Raw genomic sequence first — 23012 nt, 5'->3', positions numbered from 1 at the left:
GAAAGAAATTAGTTGGAGTCAGCGATATCAGTCTGTATCTGACCATTAGCCTCTGTTTGAGCCTGATAAACACATTTATTGGTTATTCATAAATACCTAAGACAGTTTACGCATTCCTATTGGTCGAGAGCCCGTCACGTGGCCGGTCTTAAACGGATGATAAAGACATGGCTAGCTGGTCTTAAACACTTTTCCAGTGTCACATGAAATTTGGACTCCCATGAAATCCGGTGCCTTTTAACGTTTCATTGGTTGAACGTTCACATTCCTCACGTATGCATGCGCAATACTACCAGTGAATCAGTGTTTCATGGTCCGAAATTCACACTACACCAGCCCAGCTGCGTTTTGCGCGACATCGCGCAGTACGCGCGACGCGCACGCCAACGTCCTTATAAGGCAATGAGTTGTGGAGGGGCATTCCATATTATAGTCAGAGGGGTGTTTCGTAAAACATGAAGTAAAATTGTTCTACAGAATGGTTGGCAACGTCTAGTTTTTGACTTGTTTTGATTTTTGGACCAAAAAGATTTTGTTTTTTTACCGAAAAGGTATTTATGAATGGGAATAAAATATGTGTTCGGTCGGTATTAAACACTCTGTTTAAGCCCGGTGGGAGTCTTGATGGGTGACCTATCCAGACTCCCACCGGTCTTAAACAGAGTGTTATAATACCTCCTGAACACACATTTATTCCCTTATTAATCACCATAGCAAAGCTTGACTAAATCTAATTCCTGATGTTCTCAGGCGAGAGTGAAGACCAAGAGAAGCTGAACGAGAGCGATGAGAATGAGCCTGAAGAGAACGACGCCTCCACCAATCGGGACAGCCTAGGAGACACCCAGGACGAGGATGTAGGACCAGAGGCTGATTCTCCACCAGGCCCTGATAACCCTCTCAGGTTAGTAGGCTATGTCATCTTAAGTTCCTTTATTCAGGTTATAGGTCCTTCATCAAGGCTGTGATACTTTGAGTAATGATGATGTAGGACCAGAGGCTCATAGTCTTTTAGGCCCCGATAACCCTGTCAGGTTGGACCATAAAAGCTATCTTCCTTTTAGTCTGAAATAGTCATGTACCTCATAGTCTACAATCCTGGCCAAATCTCGCTGGGCCCTAACCCCCCGGCCCCCTGTCAATGTTGTCTCTCATTGCGCGGTGTGTGCTCCATCAGCTGGAGAGAACAACATTGACCGGGGGAGCGGGGGAGTGGGTGACCGTGAAAGGCTAAGGTTATTTCCAAGTGTCCCAACCATTTTGGCCGGGATTGTAGGTCCCTCATCAAGGTTATATCACCTTAAGGTCCCTCATCCAGGCTTTCACCTTAAGGTCCTAATCCAGGTTATGACACCTCATGGCCCCTTAATTTGGTTATGTCACCTAAACGTCCCTCATCCAGGCTAAGTCACTTCAAAGTCCCTCATAGGAGATACGTCACCTTAAAGTCCATTATCCAGGCCATGTCACCTTAAGGTCCCTCAATTAGGCTACATTACCTAATGGTCCCTCATATACATGTAGCCTATGTCACCTAAAGGCCACTCATCTGGGATGTGTCACCTTAAGGTCCCTCGTCCAGGCTATATCACCTTAAGGTCCTCATGCAGGATAAATTGAAGTATAAGGATGTACATGTAGGACCAGAGTCTTATGGTCCCCTCGGTCGTGACACACTCAGGTTCAACCAGTGGTTGAAAGGACAATATATGCCTTCCTGAAATGGAAAACAGACATTTTTGAAAAGAAATGCTCACACGTGTTAGCAGTGACATCCTTATGTCTCGGGTCCAACTGACTCCTATGGTGTGCTTGATTTCCTCAACAGCCCTGTACAGAGCAACAACATTCCGCTGATGCGTATCGTTCAGTCAGTCAAGCACACCAAGAGGAGAAGCTCCCAGGTGCTGAAGGAAGGCTGGATGGTGCACTGTACGGACAAAGACAGCATGGTAGGATACAGCCATTCATGAGATCTTGGCTTTGTCGGCGGCTTCGGCTTCTGGCTTCGGCTTCAGACACCCTTATACAGATTGCTGCCACACAGTGTCATGCCATTCACGCCATCTTCTTTTTGTTCTTGAAAAATTAGTGAAGAGGCATAATTTACCACTACCATTTGGTACCTGCACACGTACACGATTGTTGCAAACTGTTAGACATGAAATCACACACTGATTTAGGCCAAGTGAAGGTTAAAATGCAAGAAAATATCAAGTCTTTTCCAAAAATACATATCAGTGGTCATGACAGAGAACAGTAAACGAATTGTAAAACTAGATGAAAAAGAGCTCTTTTTGTCATGTTTTGACAGCTCTATACTATTTGGCTAGTCTTGGTTCAAGAATTCTCCTAATGCAGCCAGTCCTACGATGAAGTCTCTGTTGCGGTAGAGAGTATTCAGATCCAATCTTGGGAATTTTGACAGCACTTCCTACGAAATTCCTAGCATTCCTCACACACGTGCATTAGCTTGAATACAGCGCGCGTGAGGTATACTTGGAATTTCCCAGGTAGCGCTGCCAAGATTCCTAAGACTGGATTTGAATCATCCTGTTGATAGAGACTTCTACAGCCACGGCAGCTTTACCAAGCGTGTCAGGTACCGGTTGTATTAGGGGAATAACAACCAAATCCAGTCTTCGACCGAGACTACTGTTTGGCAAGCTTCTAGCAACAATGTGACATCATAGAGGCATGACTAATCACATTACAGTATGCTAATTAGCTGACACTTTTTCACTAACAGTTTTCAACCTGGCTTCGGAAATATGCAGTGGCCTCAACCAGGTTAGAGGTCAATGACGCTCTGGCCATTCTTAGACTCTTAACCTAATAACTGTTACGATACCAATGAAAGCATTCTTTCACTGGAACTGTAATAGTGCACGAAGTAGTATCATTTGGTTTAGTATCATTTAGTTTTAGTTTTATTCTCATGATCATCTTTTTTTTGTGTCGGTGTTTTATAGCGCAAGCGACACTTCTGGAGGATAGACACAAAGTCCATCACGTTGTATCAGAGCGACAGTAGCACACGGTACTACAAGGTAGGTATCAACAAAGTAAAAGCTTGCATTGTTTGTTATTTGTTTCTGCCAACCAAAATTCTCTCAGAGTTTGTAGAGCTCACAGACTGTAAAAGGTATAATGCATTGTTTGCATTTGTCGTAATTCTATCAAATGGACTGAATTGGGGGCTAGTCATTCATGACAGATTGTACACATATGGACTGGCAATGAGGTCACTAGTGCACGTTTATGCGCCCCGGGGGACTGTGAATGACCAGAAGAGGGGTCCTATTTCCCAAGGCCGAAGGCCGAGGGAAATAGGACCGTCTTCTGGTTCACTGCGTAGTTGAGGATTTTAGACAATTCAGGCAAGTCCAAACAACAACCATAAAAGTATGGATTGGCAAACATGATGGCGTAGTTGTCTTGAGTAAAAAAGGACTTTTGTAGAAATAAGGAGCATGTATCCCATCATTGTCGACGTTAACCACTCGGAAAGTTGTCGGCGGGGGCTCAGCATATTTGTGGGTGTGACAGTTTTGAGGTAAATTAGTTTTCTGAATCAGAATAGGGCAGTTGGATTTCTTTTGCTTGTCTTTTAATAAAGATTTGAATTAAGTACGTGAAGAGATTGACATTTGGAACAGTTAGAGGCCACTTCATCAAAAATTCCACTTTGTGTTGGTTTCAGAATGACTTCAGAGTCTAGTCCATGGAAAAGTAGTGCATAAAGTTTGCCTGCTTCTGATACATTTGGTTGGACGCCAGTCTGATCAAGTGTAATTGTCGCGCCGTTGATTGTCAGAACTTAACTCGCCTAAATTTCAAATAAATAACCCGTTAGGAGATCCCGCTATCTGAGATTCTGGCCGTCAAGACCGGCTCCAGCGACGAAGAGAAATCCAGCCACTGCTTCGAGATCAAGACGGCCCGCACGATCTACTTCGTCGGCGAGAAGAAGGAGGTTGCCATGGCGACGCTGACCGTGGACGGGGAGGAGTCGCCGACGGAGAGCGGCATCGGCATAGAGGTGGCCAAAATCTGGGAGAAGAAGATCCGACAGGCGTTGATGCCCGTCACGCCACAGCAGAGCACCACGAGTGTCACCAGCAGCTCCAGTCCAAGTAAGATGCTAAATAAGCTTAATCCTCAAGATATTCTACCAAAAAACGCCACCTGTGTACGAGATGATTCCTTCGCCCATTCCCAACTGGGGACTAATTACATGGAGCTGAAATATTTTGTTTTGCAAATTAATGCGCTGAGCAGAAACTAATACCGCACTCAGGTCGACTTGCGATTTGCTTGCACCGCAACCAAACCATCGGCATGAAGCAGAAAAGTAATGCTCAAGTCACAATACTGAGTAATCGTGTGATTCTCGTAGAACAAGCGGCATCTCGACACAAATAATCGCAACCATGCTCACATCATCCACTGCTCTACAACGTTTTGGAAATGGCAGTGCAGGTCTTGATAACAATCAAACGGTCTTCCATGGCCACGTCTGTTCATTCGGCCATTTTTGCCGCACGACGTTGTAACTTCACATCGGTCGAATTGAGATTGATTCCTGCCTGTCATGCAGGAATAGGTTCCTTGGCGGCGCAGAAATTGACATTTTTCTACTCTTTCGAGAGTTGAATTTTTGTTTTGAGTGCCAACTGATGCCGATCGTCTTAATGTCGTCGCAGCTACACTCAGGTCGCAAATATTTGGTGACTGATATGTCCCGACAGTCGTAGTTCAGGTGCAGCTTCATCTTGAAAAGTCAGTTTGACTGATCTGTGTCGTCCCAAGGTTGACCTGAGGTTGGCTTAATACTTAAAAAATTATGCACTGAGCAGAAAAAAATTGCTAAACAGATTTATGTGCTGAGCAGAAATCTGCGGAGAACCAGTGACGAGCAGTCAACATCACGTGACATTTTCACTGGTACTCTTGTTTTGCTTAGCAGATTGTTCAGCGCTTAGCACGGTTCTGTGCATATATAGCTTCATGACATTGGCCCTTGGTTGCCACCAAGACCGTTGGTATGACGTCGTTCCAGTGTCCTCAGTTTGTAGGTACAGAGCACAAGCGCGGAGATATTTAAAATACTTTAATGTTTTTGTTGTCATCCCTGGTCCAAATGTTTGGAATTTCTATGTCGTATAGGTATGCATCGACTAACTTTTCAAATTGCGACAAGCTCCATCTAAGTGCCCATCTCAACTGATATCCGGGATGAGTTCGCACAAGTCGCGAGTAGAATCATTCACTTTGTCTGGAAGAAGCTCTACATTTGTTCTGGAAGTGTTCCGGGAAAACTTTTATTAGCAACTGCTTGACTCACCAATACTGATGACTTCATTGCGGGAAGATTGCAGGGAAGTTGTTAAGAATCCTGCAACTTCTACCCAGTACAATGTCTGCAACTTGGTCGGAACTCGTCCGGATATGAATAGAGACGGGCCCTAAACTGGGTTTTGTTTACCAAAAAGTTGGTTGTTGCTTAAGACCTGTTGCAACTTCCAGTCACCCACCCCAGTTTTGCTAGGGCCAAATGTTGATAAATTGACTGTAAAGATTTTCTGAACTTGTCACACTTTAACTTGTTATTTTGAAAGTTTTTGAACGGGCAAAATCATTTCTTAATCCTTTTTATTAAATTATTTTTAACATCTTTTGAATGATCAAGAACATGGTTCATCTTTTCAATTTCGAATCTCGGGGAACAAATTTGTTCTGCAAATATCCTAATTATTAGACAGTAGTTAACATATTGATGATATAACCATTGCTGGTTGTTTGACAATGCAAATTGAAACGTTTACCTCAGCATATTCTTGGTATGCTAAGCAGGTGTTATTTGCTTACTTTTTAAATCCGAGTTCTGCAATCGGATAATGCACCTGCATATTATTTTGTACCGCAGCTTAAGCAAGCTAAGTGTTAAACCACACAGACTTGTTACTGCAGCTGGGATTCGCACAAATATCTGATTTTTCTTCTTCATCTGGTAAAACTGGTTTGTTGGTTTCGCTTTCAATACATAGTTTAATGCAACAAGAAATGATTTATAACTATTTAATGTCCTAAATAGGTACACAGTTAAAAAAAATTCCTTTTTTTTTAACGAATAGCTTTTTTTATTAGGACGGCGAATTTTTTAATACAAAATACAAAATGTAAACATGCATTAGAATCCAATTGTAATATTTATATTGAATCGGTCTTTGTTTTCATTAGAGAGGTTTTGTTTTGTAAAGACAACAGAATGTTACATCTCATTGATATTGATATTGTCAGGGCTCTGTTTTTCCGCAATCCAACCAAATCCTTGAAATCCAGTGGTAGATTTTGATAGATGTGGATTTCGTTTCTTCATCAAATTGGGTTAAGCTTTATTGCACCCCACGCTTTCCAAATCATATGTCTTTCAAAAGAGTTTTACACAGTGCAGGAAACATTCACAGCAAATCATTTCTCATTACAAAGTCCGAAATCTTACCAATTTTTTTTTTTAAAAAATGGTGTTGGATTGAAAGACTGCGTTCAGGCTTAGTGATTTTTTTGACGTGTATCACAAGGCCTCCTGTTCTTTTCAATATCCTCAACCCTTACTTCTCCCCCTTCCCCCCTGCCCCATCCCCTCTTCCAATATTCTACCCCTCTTCCTCCTTCAAACTACAAACCTGCCACAGTGGAGGTATCATCAGGGGAGTGTACGTGCAACAGCCGGCCAGCCCACTGTCACGCCCACCACACCCACCACGCCTCCTCCGCTACCTCCACCAACTCCTCCTCCATTCCTCACAATGTGTCTTACGCCGCCGCGTCGACGGGCGTCGGCACGGTGGGGCCCAGCATCCCACACCATCACCGCTACATGGTCATGCATCAGCTCTCCCCTCCAGAGGAGTCACCGGGTGCGGTCAGCCAGCCGACCCCGCCCAAACGGGCGGGGTCGGCCGCCAACAAACCCACGGAGAAGTACAAAGGGTACACGCCCCATAAACGAACCAGTGAAGGCAGCTATACAGCAATTGGTACATGCTCTATCCAGCTCTTTTCCTTACACCGCTACCATCACCTACCCCTCTTCCCTCTCTCACAAGCCAACTAACACGGTCAGAAACGCTTTTAATACCCCATCTCTTTCTCCATATCTAACGATCTTCATTTACAGCCTCTTCATCGTGCAATTAACAGCAATCGTGAATTAATAACCGTTCTAGCTTTTAGTTGACAGACTAAACCATTTTAATACAAATGTATTTAATCTTCTGTTTTTTTATTTTTAACGTGTTCAGGATTGCAACAAACCAATATTGCAACTAATCCTAATTTGTATGATTCTAACCCGCTTGTAGATAACGTCTTAACATTCAGACCTTTGAAAAGAATTTTTTACAAAACTTTTTTAAATACTAAATTCACATTTTATCAAAAAAAGAAAAAGAAATCGAAAATGGAACAGATCAAAACAGGCAGAAACACTGTAAGTTTTTATTGAATGCCTTAACATTTTCAGGAAGATTTGTCAAACGATTATCCCATTTGTGGTTTTAACAGCTCCCATGTACAATGTAGCATAAATATTTCCATAAACCGGTAAATATCATTATCAACTGACCACTTTTTTGGATTTCAGCCAAACCCTTACAAAAAGTGTCCTTTTTTTTTTTAAATTATGTATCTTTGTCATGAGCAAAAGCAAAAAAGCAAAACTTAAACCAGCCGGGCAGTTTGTTGCTTGGTGCTAAGCAGATTCTGACTCTGTGACATTGGCCCGTGTGTATGTGGGAAACCAAGCACAAAATGTAGAAGCCTGACGTAGGCTGCCAGTCTAGCTGCAGATCTCACCAGTGCTATTGTTGTGGGGCAGGTCCAGGAAGTCCAGGAACTATACCGCGACTAAGCCAAAGCCGCATCCGAATTACTTGGCTACGGCTTTCGATTACACATGCACATATATGGGAGCCGCTGAAGCCGCTTTCCATAGGCATGTGTGTAAATGGCAGACATAGCCAATAATTTTGATTTGGCCTAACACTGTCCTCACATGTTAGGAGCTTTCCCTCACGTCTTGCACCATCCAACTGCTGTACACTGCATGTGAGTTGCATTAGCTCCCAAGCTCTAGTGTGCTTTCAAGCAGTGAAAAATAACACGATATTACACTACGTGATTTGGAAAATGGTTCTCTGCACTGGTTATGGGAGCGATTTCATTTTATTTTTATTTTTCCATACCACATATCAGCTACCGTATATGGGCCCATATCGAAGCACGTTCAGTTGCAAGTCAGTTTCTTGGCCTCTATTTTCCTTTGAAAAAAAAAATCCTCCAAACCACAAATTAGCACTAGAAAAAGGTTCTATATGACTTTAAAAACTGTTTTGAAAAGGAAAAAGAAGAATTAAAGAAAAAAAGAAAAAAAAGGAAAAAGCAAAATCACATCCAATTGGACTCGAACCTGTGACCTACAGATAGGAAGTCTAATGCAGTATCCACTAGACTACTGTGCCGTGCTGTTTCAAACATTATATAATTCTCTAATCCCATAACTTCATTATGTATAGCGCCCTCTAAAGTGAAATCTCTGTATAGTCCGAATATGTGGTATGGAGAAAAAATGTACGCACTGGGAGCAAGTTGCCCACAAAGCTTGAATTTGACCAGTGTGCAAATGTTAAAATGCCCTCAGTTTTCTCACAATGTGATTAGTTTGCACAGCGCCCTAAGTTGTACATGCACACAGTCATATGTTTGACGTTAGACCATAGTCCCTCGGCCTTAACTTCTGGACTTGCCCCTCATGTACATGTACGTACTCTGTCTCAACTGAACTTATCAAGGTACAACTGACCTTCACAGATGCTTGCCTTTTTTAGGTGTCCGTGATGAGTAACTTGCCCATAATGCGTACCAGTTTCGTGTATCATTGGGGCTTTGGTCAGCATTTGAAAATGTGGTGTTCAATAAATTTTCCTTCAAGTGAAAAAGAAAAAGTTACTGAAGTTTCCTGCTTGTACATACATTTTCATTAACAAAACAATGGATTATCCAAAACAGCCTAAAGATGCCCTCAACTCATGTTCCATGGAAGTTGAGGTCTTGAACTTTTAATTCTTGTTACGTGAATGTGTTTCATAAGCAAACATCAATATTATATAAAACACAAAATATACATCATCCAAATTAAGTGCCTCAGCGAAATGTTAAAAGTTTTGGGCTTCACGAATGACAGGTTTCCTTGACATTTTTGGCAGAAAAAAAAAAAAAAATTATATAATTTTTTTTAAACAGATGCCATACGATGTAATGACTTGCTAAGACCTTGAGTTCAGTTGAGACTGTAAATTCACGCATGCTTTAGTCACTGCACTGTAGCACATTGGATAAAAAGCGCCAGCAGTACTTGTTTGCAATGTGAAACATGTAGCTATTATCCTCACATGTTTAGTGGTTTAAAGAACCGTTGTCACATGAAAATCCGACTCCTATGAAAATCGGACCCCTATTTCCCTATTATTGGTTGATCCCTCGCACGTGCCAGGTCACTCTCCCCAAACGATCCTAAAAATAGCATAGTATCGTACTCACGCGTGCGCAGTATTACCAATGAGTCCACATTTCATGGAGTCGGATATTCACGCTACACCGTCATTTGATTGATGTATTTGGAAAGCGACACTTCAGATATCCTTTACACTCTCCAAACGATGTCCTTAATGATGTCAGAAAGAATCAAGAAGTTGATTCAAAGTAAGTCTTAGCACAAAACTGGATTTGGTGATTTTTCTCCTAATACAGTCGGTCTCTGACGAGTGTCATAATGCTGCTGTGGTAGAGGTCACTATTAACAAGATACATTAAAGTCCTTGGAACTTTGGCAGCACTACCCAGGAAATTCCGAGCATGTCTCAGGTGCGCTGTATTCAAGCTAATGCTCGCACGTGAGGTATACCCAGAGTTTCTTGGGTAGCGCTGCCAATATTGTCAAGACTGGTTTTGATTTATCTTGTTGATAAAAATCTCTACCACAGGGACAGCTTTTCTACTCTTGTCAGGGACCGTTAGCTATTTTTGATCATAAATTCATTTTTCCGGGGTAAATCTTCTTCTTTTTTCAGTGTAACCTTGTATTGTTACTGAAGTTTCTTACGTCTTTGGCCTTTTCTTTTTCGTACCGTACATGTATACTGTACATTTGCTCAACCCGAGGCAAAACGAGTGAAAGAATATATTTTAGAGAATTTGATGAGGTTACTCGAGGGATGTTTCAGCAATCAATCAGCAGTAAAAACAAAAACAACCAAATGATCTGATTTTTTTATACCAATTCATAACCTTTGTATGTATTAGCTTTCTAGACAAATATTTTTGCATCTGTAAGGCTTTGTGTTTCTGTACGTACCTGCACCGTCTTGCGAACTTCAGAACTGTCTGATCACTTTACATGCAGTGTATTCTAAGTTAGTTATATTCTTGTAGAATTGTGTTATAGAGATTAGAGTTAACATGTGTGCCACGTCAAGTTCCGTAGATAGAAACAATGTTTACTAATAATGACAAGTAGTTAAAAAAACAAAGTCAGGTTTACTCTCCAAATGGCATTTCCAGTATCAAATTAAGGTCTGTGAATGCAGTTTATTTTATTGATAGACTGCAGATAAAGTACTTCAATTTTTACTATTTTTCCCAAAGAAATTTTAGGCGGTGATTTTTTTTTTTCACTTTGTGTGCAGTTGAGCATGTAAATTGATTTTTCACGAGAATATAGCACATCCGGGCACCATGTATAGGATGTACAACATGTGTAACATCCTATTTTTTTTATATTTATTTTGTGTCCTGACTGGGCCCATCCAATCAAGGGCAATAAATGGGTATTTCGAAGAAAGAATTTTTTTTTTTCGATTTGCAACATATTGAAAATATTGCAAGTTTATGAGTGTTCTAAAATTGAACTTGTTGACCTCAACTTCCATTCTGTCGATCCCGCTGATAACGTGTGGGTGAATTCAAACACAGGAGCCCGTAACCAGACTAGTCAGTGTTTGGTACCAAGATGTTCACAGAAAAAGTGAACGTGGACTGGCGAGGCTTACACGGTCTATTGTGTGAACTATCAGATTGAACATTAACTGTTAGTAGCAAGTACAACTTGAGCCTGTTTACAAATGGTTCACTGAATAAAACAATGGAAACGCTTTTCGTGAAAAAAAGTTTACTTTGGAAAAAAATGACAAGCTACTTGGTTTTAATGGACCAAGTTTGGATGATAAAAAGTATGGTTTGGGGCTCTGTGAGGTTAGTATGGTTTAGCCTACTAGCTGCTTTAGCTCTATGGCTAACCTTATGGCTACTCTTAACTGTATGGCTAACTTCATTACTACTAATATAATGGCTACGCAGTTTGGCTGTGCCTTTGCTATATGGATAAGAAAAAAGTGCATGTTCAATGCAGACCTCTGGTGCTGAAAACCGCAGCGAACATGTTTCAGTGAATATCTGGGCGCCATTTTTCGCTGTCTGCCCTCTACTAGTCCTCTTTAATGAGTCGTGAACGACACACATTGAATGCCGTGCATTGTTTTGTGTTTGCATGCTACGAGTGCTGTTCTGTCTGAGAAACAATTCACAAACTAATATATAATGTAGCTGTCCACTTGGGACCACTGAGCTCTCTACTGACTGGATAGTGCATTGAGAGCGCAGGCTGAAGTCACTAGACGCCATCTTGGGAGGCCAAAACCTAAAGATGTGTGCAAAATCTTGATTCACTTCAACATAGCATGGAGTACTTTCTGTACATATGTCTATCCAGCTCTCCTTTCCAGAGTTCCTTTATATAGGAAATAATGCGCACTGACCTATTATGGGCCGAGCGGTGTGGCAGCCATATTGGGAGCACCAAAAAAACGAATTGCTGCGGCTTCACAGCTTGGTGCACAGTGATGGGCGCATGCACTACCCAGTCAGTGTTGAGAGATCAGTGCCACTGTTTGTAACAGTGCCCTCTGTTGGTAATGTGCAGGGCGAATATTAGCTCCCATAAGTCTGTTAAAGTTTAGTTAGGAGCCAGTAAGAAACCAAAAACAGCAAATTGGGTGAGATTTTCGGTCGTAAAGCAAAAAGGTGTAAAAGTCTGGATTTAACCTCATGTTTGGCTTGTAGGTTCTGGTGCTACAAACGAGAACGGCGAACACTTGATCCTGGACGAAACGGTCCGACATGAGAAGAACGACATCAGCCAACACTACCAGATATTTCCTGATGAAATTCTTGGATCGGGACAGTTTGGAATTGTCTATGGAGGTAAGTAAAAAGATTACGGTGGATTTCACATAGCCGAGAATATTGCGTAGCAAATTTATGCATTAAAACGTGAAAAAGATGGGTACCAGTTATGAGCAGTGTATGTCCAATGACATTTTAGCTTGTGACCTGTTGTGCTTAGCAAACATTTTTTTGTGCTTATCAGGGCCATGGAATCTGTTGTGAAAATGAAAACTTCTGTTGCGGTCCTCGTTTCATGAAGATCTTAAGAATAAAACATTACTTTGTATAAAACACCTGAAAAAAATCCCCGTCATGTGATTGCTGGGTCGTTGATCACAATTTATCCCTCCCAACGCACGGCGCAGTCACACTGCAAAAAAAGAGGTTCCGTTCCATGGTAAATAGAACTTCCATTGCACGGTCACACTATTGGTTGAGCTCTGATGACTTTAATGCTGTACATTCATAGTACCAGTTTACAAGCAACAAATCAGATCACAAGGATTTATTCAGGTGTTGTTTAAAACAAATAATGAATGTTTCATAATCGTGCAATAGTTCGCCTCGTTGAATGGAACATTCAATCTTTCAACGAATGAAAATATTCTCACCATTGCACGAATGCAAAACATTCATTATTTGTTTTATATAACATCCAAGTAGATCTTTGTCATTCGATTGGAGGAAAAACTTTAAGAACAAACGAAACTCACAAAATTGCATCATATCCACTCCTTTTTTCAGCTTGTTCAAGGATAACATTTGGTTTAAATGTCAAATCATGGACACTAATGAAAAACAATATTGTAAGTTTTTTAAACAAAACATCATCAGGGCAACTGCATCAACTTCAGATGCAAGTTTTGTACTGCTATGAACGCATGCTATATGGTCTAAATAGCGCAAAGATCGATGGTGCCGGGCCGCTGCGCGTCTCTTTAGCATGCACACAGTGTGCAAAAGATCAAAAGGGATCGGACGAAAATGCACAGTGAATGGAACCAAAAATGCACGGTTATGACGTAGGCCGTGCAATGGTTCGATCGTGACCTTCAATCCTCCAATCAAATGACAAGGATTTACTTGGGTGTTATATAAACAAAAATAATTTTACGAGGTGGCAGATGGAATGCACTCATAAACATTCATTATTTGTATACCACATCCATGTGATAAGCAGATATCAGCCGACAATAAATCAAATACTAGCCATATACCTTGCATGACCTTTGGGTGGTAAGCTTTTTTTGCTGAGTAAATTATTTCTGTGCTAAGTAAAGTTTTGTTTTTGAGCTTAGCAGTTCCATAAAATAGTGGTTCCTGCTGTCCAGGAAAAATCTCATCTCTGGTTTTTGTTAATTCGGGCGATTCACAATGCAGTGCGCCACCAAGAGTTTGTTAGGAGAGTTCATTTTTCCCAGTGCATCGTGGGAGATGGTCGACAAATTCGCAGCGCGGGACATTTGAAATTGTTAGTTTTTCCGGCCAGAAAGTTTGTAAGCGTATGATTCGAGTATCTGTTAGCCCTTTTCTTTTCGTTTTATCAATATGGAGTTTTTTTGTAAGGCGGCAGAACGCTTTGCCCCAATCTATAACAAATTAGCTCAAGTTTTCTACTGACGCTCGTTCAAATGGGCCATGTTTTGTCGACTGTGACCTTGAAAAATGAACTCTCCGTGGCAAACTCTTGGTGTCGCACTGCATTGTGAATCGCCCGAATCGCCAGTTATCTCTCTTTTCCCATCTTTTCCATGTGGACTCAAAATCTTGTTTTGTATGTTTCTTTTCTCTCATAGTTTTCCTTAAAAACTTCTTATTCTGTGGACTTTGACTCCTGTAAATGGCAAATTCCAAATTTCCTAGTACAAACGGATTAATTTGTGATGGGAAAAAGAGCAAATCTTCCTCACTTCTTTGTAAAATGATAGAAGTTCGGAAAGTATGCCACTTTTCTAAAATTACTTAAGTTTTCTAAAAGTCTATAAGAAAATGCGGAAAAATTGGGTTAGAATTATGCACAAGTTTTGATTTTTTTCGCCTTAAAGTCAGATATCACAACCTTGTAATCACCTTTTTTTAATGTTACTTTTCAGGTGTTCATCGTACTTCTGCCAGACAGGTTGCAATTAAAGTGATTGACAAGTTACGCTTTCCTACAAAGCAGGAGACGCAACTCAAAAACGAAGTCTCAATTCTACATGTAAGTATAACATTGTCGGACAATACAGGGGGGGGGGGGGGATTCAGGATCCGATATTTGAAACGGTGCATAACTTACACCATGCGTAGGGTTTATTGAACTGTTTAAAGTTATGATCAATTTCACGAAAGTTGGCAAAGTTGTGCCATGTTTTCAAATATTTTGATCATCTTGGAAGAGAATAACAGATTTTACGACTGCTGTTTAGTGTACAATTTCATATCTGCCACAAAACTGTCGTTGAATTAGCTCCGCCCATGTTTTTGAAAATAGTTCGGTCTCATTTTCTGTGTAAACAGGCTGCAACTCTAAACAGCCCTTATTCGTATTTTATGGCCCTTTCAACCAATGCTGCACATTTCAACTTTGAAAAGTGTGGCATTGTCAGGCTCCATGACGATTATAGTTAGTCCGTGAAATCGTCCATTTACTATTTTAACTTACACCACCTGAAATGACTGCTTAAGATGTACTGTGTCTTTAGTACTTTCACAGCCTACACAATAAAATCTGGTGTAAGTGGATTAATATGTAACGTTTTATGAAATCAGCTTCAAGGATTTTAAGGCTGTGGGTATTTCTAACGAAAGTTGTTTATCCTTTTTTCCCGTAGGATTATTGTCAAGATAACATGGATTATTTGTTGTTAACTTGTCATTGGAGAGTTTTCTTAATTTTCACACGAAAGGGGTTTAAAGTATATACTAGATACACACTAGAACATTGACATAGTGATCTGATGCACTGTGCCCTCTGGAGACATGCACACAATAGGGAACAAAAGATTGTATACGTCTCCACAGGTAAATTTCTATAGATGAATACGTCTCCACAAGGTTTTCACGAAATAGATATATGGATTTTACTCAAAAACTAGGAATTTCCAAGGTATGTTGATCGGTCGCAATGGTGGAGTTTTAGAAAAGGGATATTAAATCCGAATTTCAGCCAAGGAAATTAATTCTGGTTAAAATAAGAGCATTTTAAATCTGTACTTTCAAACTCGAAAACCTTTGTACACGAGAACAAAGAAATGTCTCCACAAGGATACAGATTTCAGTACGTGTGTATTTTGGTGCAACAGATTGCGTGTATATAATTGCTTATTGCAATTTGGGAACAGACAAAAAGTTGGGAAAACTAAAGTCATCGTCAAAAATAACTCCATTCAGAAACTGGTTAGAAATTTTTAGTAGGAAGACATTAATCTTAGCTAAGAAGCATTAGTTTATCCTGTGAAGTTTTACAAAGTAATCTACTGTGCTAGTGTTTACTGCCTAGCGTAGATATTTTGTTAACCAGGCATTTACAGCTCTAAAATTGAGGGAATCTGTAATCAGGAACCACGGGCAATTGTGCAGTTGCCGTTTGCAGGCATCTGGCTGTTTCCTCTGTAGCTGGAAGCGAAATCTGTGGAGACCATAGATTATAATCCATGGCCGGGAGGCATTAATCAGCAATTTGACCCGCTCTTTTGGTGTTCAAGGGTTTCTAACGAACCTCCAGTTTACGGATGAATTATGTTCTCTTTTCGTAAAGCTTGCATAGCTTCATGACGTACAAAAACTGCCAGTACACTGCATTGTGAGCACATTAAACTTCCTTAGGATAGCGTGTGACTTGCATGATCACAACACCGTCCATGATGTGTACCTTAAGATAAACAGTTCCACTTCGGGAGTTAACATCAACATCAACAACAACATCAACAACAACAACAACAACAACCCCTCCCCCCACCCCCCACCACCAGTCCAGGTCAGAGTACGGGCCTTGGAAACCATATAAGGATAATGATGATTGTTGTCTTAGAAAAACGGATTGAGACCGTGTAGGCAATGTCTAAAAATTGCACAGCTCTTAGAAATAGCCTCAATTAATGCAATGTAGTGACGTCCATGTAAAAAGTGCACAGTATGGGGTCTAGGCAAATCCATTTTTGCAAGTAATTACGAGTAATATAGTACTAAACTAATGAGGTTGATCAGGTTTACTTAACCCTCCTAGTACTGGGTATGATACTTCCACCTTCCTGAGTGCTTTTATGCAATCGGTAACTTGAGCATACATGTACATATGTAAAACAGTCCTGTTATTTACATGTAACTAGCAGAATCTTGTTCAAAATAGAAACACCCATGAGCTGTACAAAAGAAGAGATGTATGATCACTATGCTCCCATGGTTGAATTATTATGGTAGCTATGGTTAAAATAAAACTGCCTCAAAAATAAGCCATCTGCAAGTTAGAGTTGAAAGAGGGATTTAAGAAATCTTTAAATATTTCATTTTTGTGTCGCCTAAACAAAATTTTGGGAGACTAACCAGTCCTAAATTCTGTATCATCATAGCCCCGTAGCCTCATATGTATGTTAATGTTTTGAAAAAATGTATAACTACTATATGCTTTCATGGATTTTTGATGAAACTTGGATGCAGTGACCCTTGGGTGGGAAGACACAATTCTTTATCGGATTACTGAGGTCAAAGGTCATGTAGGGGTCATTAGAGGTCATTTTTTTCAAATATGCTTCAAATGTTAGAATTTGATGGATTTTAATGTAACTTGGATGGAGTGATCCTTGGGTGGGGGTTCATCACACCTCTTCCGAAATTGGAGGTCAAAGGTCATGAAGGGGTCATTTCAGGTCGTTTAAAATTGCACAAAATTTGACTTCTTTTTTTTTTCAGAACACAAAACCTATAAGGATCGATGACGGAAAAAGGCGACACATGCGGTCCATAGATCACTTGTTTACTTACTTGTAAAGTGTATTAATGCTTGCTTCTCCTTTTCCTCACCCTTTCCCTACACCTTCCCTTACCCCATTTCTTCCTCTTCCCCCACCCCTTCCCCAACCCCTTCTCTCACCCCTTCTCCAACCCTGCAGAAAGTCCGGCATCATGGCGTGGTGAACCTGGAGCGGATGTTTGAGACGCCGGAGCGTGTCTTCGTCGTCATGGAGAAGTTGAAAGGAGACATGTTGGAGATGATCCTGTCCAGCGTCAACGGTCGCCTAGATGAACGTGTCACCCGCTTCCTTATCTCACAGGTATGTGAGTAACAGATGTTAACAGGTGTTACAAATGGTAACTGGAGCAACTCAGGTTGACCCAATAAGTTTTGGCTGAGACAGAAGAACTTTTACGTATTAATTTTCCATTAACTTACATGTATAACCCTGGAGTCATTCCAAACAATTGCGACAGTCAAGCCGTGGGGCGCCATGGCCTCATGGTCTGGAGCATTGAATTCGTGGCCTGCGGGGTAATTCTGCGGGTTGTGGGTTCGAGTCCCGTCTGGGATTGTCCAGTGCGTGTGCCCTATGGGCAAGGCACTTTGTCACTCATTGCTTCTCTGTGAGAGCAGAGATGTTTTTTGTGGTTGTTTTTTAGCTGCTTTGTGCCAAAAGGCAGCATCGAGCTGTACACTCCACAGGGAGCTGAGATTGTCTTTAGAATGTTTCATTGGCCCAATGAGCAGGGTAATAATGATGTAGTGCCTTGAGCACCAATACTGTCGGATACGTGCACTTTATAAATACACAATATTAGTCGATCTGTCGCAAGTAGAGTCTACTACATGTTTCAAACATCAACATTAAAGGCAGGCAGGGACATTTGCAATTACCCAGAAACATACCTACAAGAAAATCCGTGCTTAAAGTGAAGATAGTACTGGTACCAAATACCCTGTGAAAATATTCCAAATGAACCATAGTACTCAGAGAATGGATCTGTTTGTGCATAAAAGTATTGATCCAAAAGTGATGCCTTTTTTTTTCGGAGGGCCTCATAGGCCCACCATAGAACTAAGTATTTTTTTTGTTACAATAAAACATTTTTTTTTAGGAGGGGGGAATGGAATTTCTGGAAAAGAACAGAAGTGTGTCTCTTAAAGATAATGCTTCATTTGGCAATTTGATACCTTTCCCATACTTTTAAATGCTGAAAAAAAATCCCTGAAAATGTGATTTCAGATAAACACAAAATGTTAATGTCGCTCATAATGTTTTTTGTTTTGTTCCCATTTCCTCTAGATTTTGATTGCACTGAAATACCTTCACATCAAGAATGTGGTCCACTGTGACCTTAAACCAGAAAATGTTCTTCTCTCTTCGGAGGGGGACTTCCCACAGGTGAGTAGATTTCCAGTGGGAGGATATCAGTAAGGAAAAAAAACCTTCTTTAACAACGTCATCATAATCAGATTTACCACAACGAGAAATGTCTTCATAAAATCTTTCTTGAGTCATATCAAGCCTAGACAAAATATAATTTTAAAATTGAAGGATCATAAAATGAAAATCTGCCTTCTGTCCTGAGAAAGACTATCTGAGTGATTGGTCCATGGGATTTACCACTATGACCTGCAGAATACCACTCTATTTCTCTGTTCAACTTTATATTCATTTCCAAATATAAGGTAAAAAATCCCTCTTTTTTTCTCTGGCTACAGGTCAAACTATGTGACTTTGGTTTTGCCCGAATCATCGGGGAGAAATCTTTCCGTCGGTCGGTTGTTGGGACGCCAGCTTATCTTGCCCCTGAGGTGCTACGCAGTAAAGGCTACAATCGATCCTTGGATATGTGGTCTGTTGGCGTCATTATTTACGTCAGGTAAAAAAAATATAAATACAAAGGCATCATTTCCCTATCAAAAATTAACCTGAAATCCTTGGGCATATTTTTTTCAAGGACCCTTATAAGCAGTGCTACCGATAAGCAGTGGTGTACAAGCAAATGCTAAATTGTTTAAATCATGCAAAGAAACCGAATGACAAAATTGAACCGAAGGAGGAGGGGGGATGCTAAAGCGCACCCCTATTGGATGTGCTCACTCAAAAAAACCCGCCACTGCATCAATGCTCGTAATCTCTGGATGTATTTTTACCTCTTCTCTTTTTTCCTTGGCAGTTTAAGCGGGACGTTTCCTTTCAACGAAGACGAGGAAATCACTGATCAAATTCACAATGCAGCGTTTATGTTTCCTCCTAACCCCTGGAATGAAATCTCAGCTAATGGTAAGAAGACGTCTCTCGTAATTTGTTTCAGGCAGATATGAAAGGTCAAGCCGCATCCAGATTTCTTGACTACGGCTTGCAATCACATATGCATCTATAGAAGCGGCTGCAGCCACTCTCCATAGACATGTGTGTTACTGCTAGCCATAGCCGTAGTAATTCAGATGCGGACTATGATTCACATGAGGTAGCTACCTAGCCCAAAAAACTAAACGTTGACAAGGTGTAATTTCTGTGACACTTGCTATAGGCCATGCCACCTGTAATGTCATACTGACAGTCCACCACTGGGCAACCCAAACATTTAAGCATCGTTTGCCCCCATTAAACAGTTTATGTCAACACTTTTAAACCAGCCATATTTCAAGAGATATACTCGCAGTACAGACGGAAACAGTTCGCAGAAAGTTGTGACCACAACATACCAATTTTGTAAACAAATGTCATATGATCTATAGTAAACCTTTTTTTGTTCAGGAAAAACTGTTAAGCAACTGTAGTAGCAAGCTAGCAAAAGATATCAACTGAAATTGGATTATTAATGGTTCCACTAAAATTTTATTTGATTCAACCAAACAAAAGCATGCTGTATTTGCCAGAGCTGCTTTCGAGTTAGAAGCTATGAACAAATCCTGCAACCCTGAAAATCAATAGGAACTGTCAGTATTGTCACTCTCATAAGATGAAGAGCTGAGTGTGCATTTGGTAAAAACTAAGTTAGAAAATGTTGTTCAAATTGTTTTTCTAGATCTGTCATATTCAGACTTGACTAAACAGAATACAGCAGAACGCCTCGATAATAAACACCACTCTAATGAATATTCGGCTATACGGAACATCCCTTTGGCCCCCAAATTTCATGTAAATTATACTGAACATTGATGGCTGAAAATTTTTTCAGCAAACAGGCACTATACCTAAACAATCTTCTGTGAACCCCATTGTGTTTGAATACAGCTGTTTGTAATTGTCAAATTATTTATTGTTTTAATTTGTCACCCACAGCTATCAACCTTATTGGCAATCTTCTTCAAGTTAAACTCAGGAAGCGTTACACCGCTGATAAATCCTTGGCGCACCCCTGGCTACAGGTAAGACACAGACAGACCCTGTCAATCAAACGGAGGCCATGAACCAATGAGATCACGACTTCTGGTCAGGTGACCACGGTAGCTCAGTCAACCTTGGTCCCAAAGTACGCACGGCAGATTTGATTCTGCATGTGTACAAACCTTAGCATGAGCTTCTGGTATATTGCGGCATTGCATTTGCGTCCCTTGAGTGGTCTCCCCCATCCATCTCTTTGGCTGCGTTGACGTGGATCACTCGTACTCTTGAGAGTAGGAAAATGTTGTACGCGCATTGCATTCGGGTCACATCGCTAAAACAGTTAATGCTACAAGCCAGGCGTAACATAACTGCATTAGTGGTTGGTAATTCATTGTAACGGAACGTAAATTTAAAGTGGGAAATATGTGCAAGATTTTTCCGAGTTTTGACAGTATAAAATGCACCAGAATTAATGAGAAAAGTCTTTTTAACTTTCAAAAAATTTCAGTATGTTTACCGTAATCATCATCGGCCTCCTTCTGTCTCGAAAGACAATGGTGAAGGCCATTAGCTGATCAGTCCATAGTGCTTGAGCAGCGTCTTCCAGGCATGCAACTTTTCCTTGGATCAGCTGATTTCCTCTTTTTTTTACTTCCCATGGGTGCCATTGAAAATAGAAAAACACTGTACAAAGTCTGGGGAAAATTTGAATTTCCTCTTTTTTTGTGATTTCCCAGTTGCATGCCTGGTCTTCTGTGGCTGAACAGCCCTATCCTTGAGCGGCAATCCCTCCTGCAGACTTTGCAGGTGTAGATGGACGGGATTGGGGTAGCGGCTGCTTTCTCCTTCCTGCGCTGGGTTGTGTTTACCGTACTGCTATCTTTAAATCACATTATTTTAAGCAAGATTTGTTAGGTTCAAGAGTGTACTCCCACTCTGACCGAGAGTATACTCTCCCGTAATCGCAGGTCATACTATTGCTATCGCTCGAGAGTATACTCATGTTAACTTGTGCTCAGTGTCCATAGACAGACCTCTCTTTAAATGTTCTAAGCGTTCCCGCTTTGAGTCGCTCTCGGAAGTCAAACATTACCCTGATGGACACTAATGAATCTTGCATCCCTACTCCCCCAGGACTATCAGACGTGGCTGGATCTTCGCGAGCTGGAGTCTCAAGTGGGCGAGCGGTACCTGACTCACGAGAGCGACGACGAACGGTGGGAGGAGTACCGCCGAGACCACATAGAGGGCGCCAACCGCCGCAGCCCGAACCACGAACCGGTCAACGAGTCGCCGATCCATCTAAGCCCCGGTCGTCACATGGAGCGAGTCAGTACGCTGTGATCGGCAAGCTGTCTTCGTTTCAACTCCGTACATGATCTGAAAGATTTCCTGTCTCGAATCCTAATAAACCTGGGCCCAATTTCATGGCACTGTGCGCTGGTTAGAACAAAAACCTGGCCTAGCAAGCTTCCATCAAAAGACAGCAAATTGTTAGCCAAATTCTTTTGATTTCTGGCCTTGCTAGAGACCACCCGTCTGCCATTTTCTGACCCATGTTCAGTCGTGCCTGACTGAGTTACTGAGGCAGTTTTACAGGTACAGAACATTTGTTATTTCATTCCTGTACTGAATAATGCATGGTTTGCAGTTTCTGCAGACTAACATGGCTTTTTGTTATGATTCACTCAAGCTTACTACAGGAGTCGGTTCAGTTGCACAATGGCAGTCTCTTGAATATGTGCGCAAGGCAAATTTGTTTGCCCTAACTCATGAAATTTGCTTACTAAGTTACTATAGTTAGTCAAACTTCTTTACTCGTGGTAATCAGAGCCATGAAACTGAGCTTCAGTTTTTTCTATCCACTCCAAGTCATGTTTTTTTTTCCTTTTTGTCTTCGTAAAACCTGAATAGATATGTATCATAATGTACATGTTTGGATAAACGTAAGGTTGCACGTGCAGTTATATGCATGTACCGGTATTGTCTTAGTGTTTGGTATTGGGACATTTTTCTACTCAATCATTGAATGCAATGACCCCCCGATACCTCCCCCTCCCCCTCCCCCTCCCCCTACCTATGTTGTATTAATGCTTCATTGAACATCTCAGAACTCAGAAAACGTTGAAATATTAAGATCAAATGATCTTAACCCTAACTCCCTAGGCCTTTTTGCTAGGATGTAGCCTCAATCCTGCAAAATCCTCCAATTGGCCTCATGGAAAAATAGCATATAGCCTCAATCCTGCGTATTCCTCCATTATTTCTTGAATATGGTCCTTGGAGGGGTGACCACTGCCTTAATCCTGCAAAATCCTGCGGCAGTGACTGTCAATATGTTGAGGCTCGGCCAGTGACATCCTGGAGCAGTGCAGAGGATTTCAAGCATAATCCAGGCCTATATTTATGCATGGCTGAGCAAAAAAAACACAAGGTCCGGCCCAAGACCTTGAC

At 41.1% G+C, this 23012-nt stretch overlaps 1 protein-coding gene across 3 annotated transcripts in view; it reads left to right on the top strand.

The window, feature by feature from the left end:
- LOC119742640 (serine/threonine-protein kinase D3-like) overlaps positions 1 to 22035 on the top strand; it is a 67635-nt gene extending 45600 nt beyond the window's left edge. The window contains exons 8-20 of one of the 3 annotated variants that reach the window (XM_038218774.1): positions 751 to 904; positions 1829 to 1952; positions 2973 to 3050; positions 3857 to 4136; positions 6699 to 7043; positions 12181 to 12321; positions 14379 to 14485; positions 17376 to 17537; positions 18525 to 18623; positions 18944 to 19104; positions 19402 to 19508; positions 20514 to 20599; positions 21693 to 22035. In XM_038218774.1, coding sequence (XP_038074702.1) covers positions 751 to 904; positions 1829 to 1952; positions 2973 to 3050; positions 3857 to 4136; positions 6699 to 7043; positions 12181 to 12321; positions 14379 to 14485; positions 17376 to 17537; positions 18525 to 18623; positions 18944 to 19104; positions 19402 to 19508; positions 20514 to 20599; positions 21693 to 21902 — 2054 coding nt within the window. In that variant the 3' untranslated portion in view covers positions 21903 to 22035. The remainder of the gene's footprint in view (positions 1 to 750; positions 905 to 1828; positions 1953 to 2972; positions 3051 to 3856; positions 4137 to 6698; positions 7044 to 12180; positions 12322 to 14378; positions 14486 to 17375; positions 17538 to 18524; positions 18624 to 18943; positions 19105 to 19401; positions 19509 to 20513; positions 20600 to 21692) is intronic. The other 2 variants (XM_038218776.1, XM_038218777.1) reach the window with 2 other exon arrangements.
- The last annotated feature ends 977 nt before the right edge of the window (positions 22036 to 23012 follow it).

This window comes from Patiria miniata, unplaced genomic scaffold (assembly GCF_015706575.1).
Source record: "Patiria miniata isolate m_02_andy unplaced genomic scaffold, ASM1570657v1 HiC_scaffold_6, whole genome shotgun sequence".
NCBI lineage: Eukaryota > Metazoa > Echinodermata > Asteroidea > Valvatida > Asterinidae > Patiria > Patiria miniata.
Note: the sequence above shows the minus strand (reverse complement) of the source record. Positions and strands in the feature narration are given on the sequence as shown.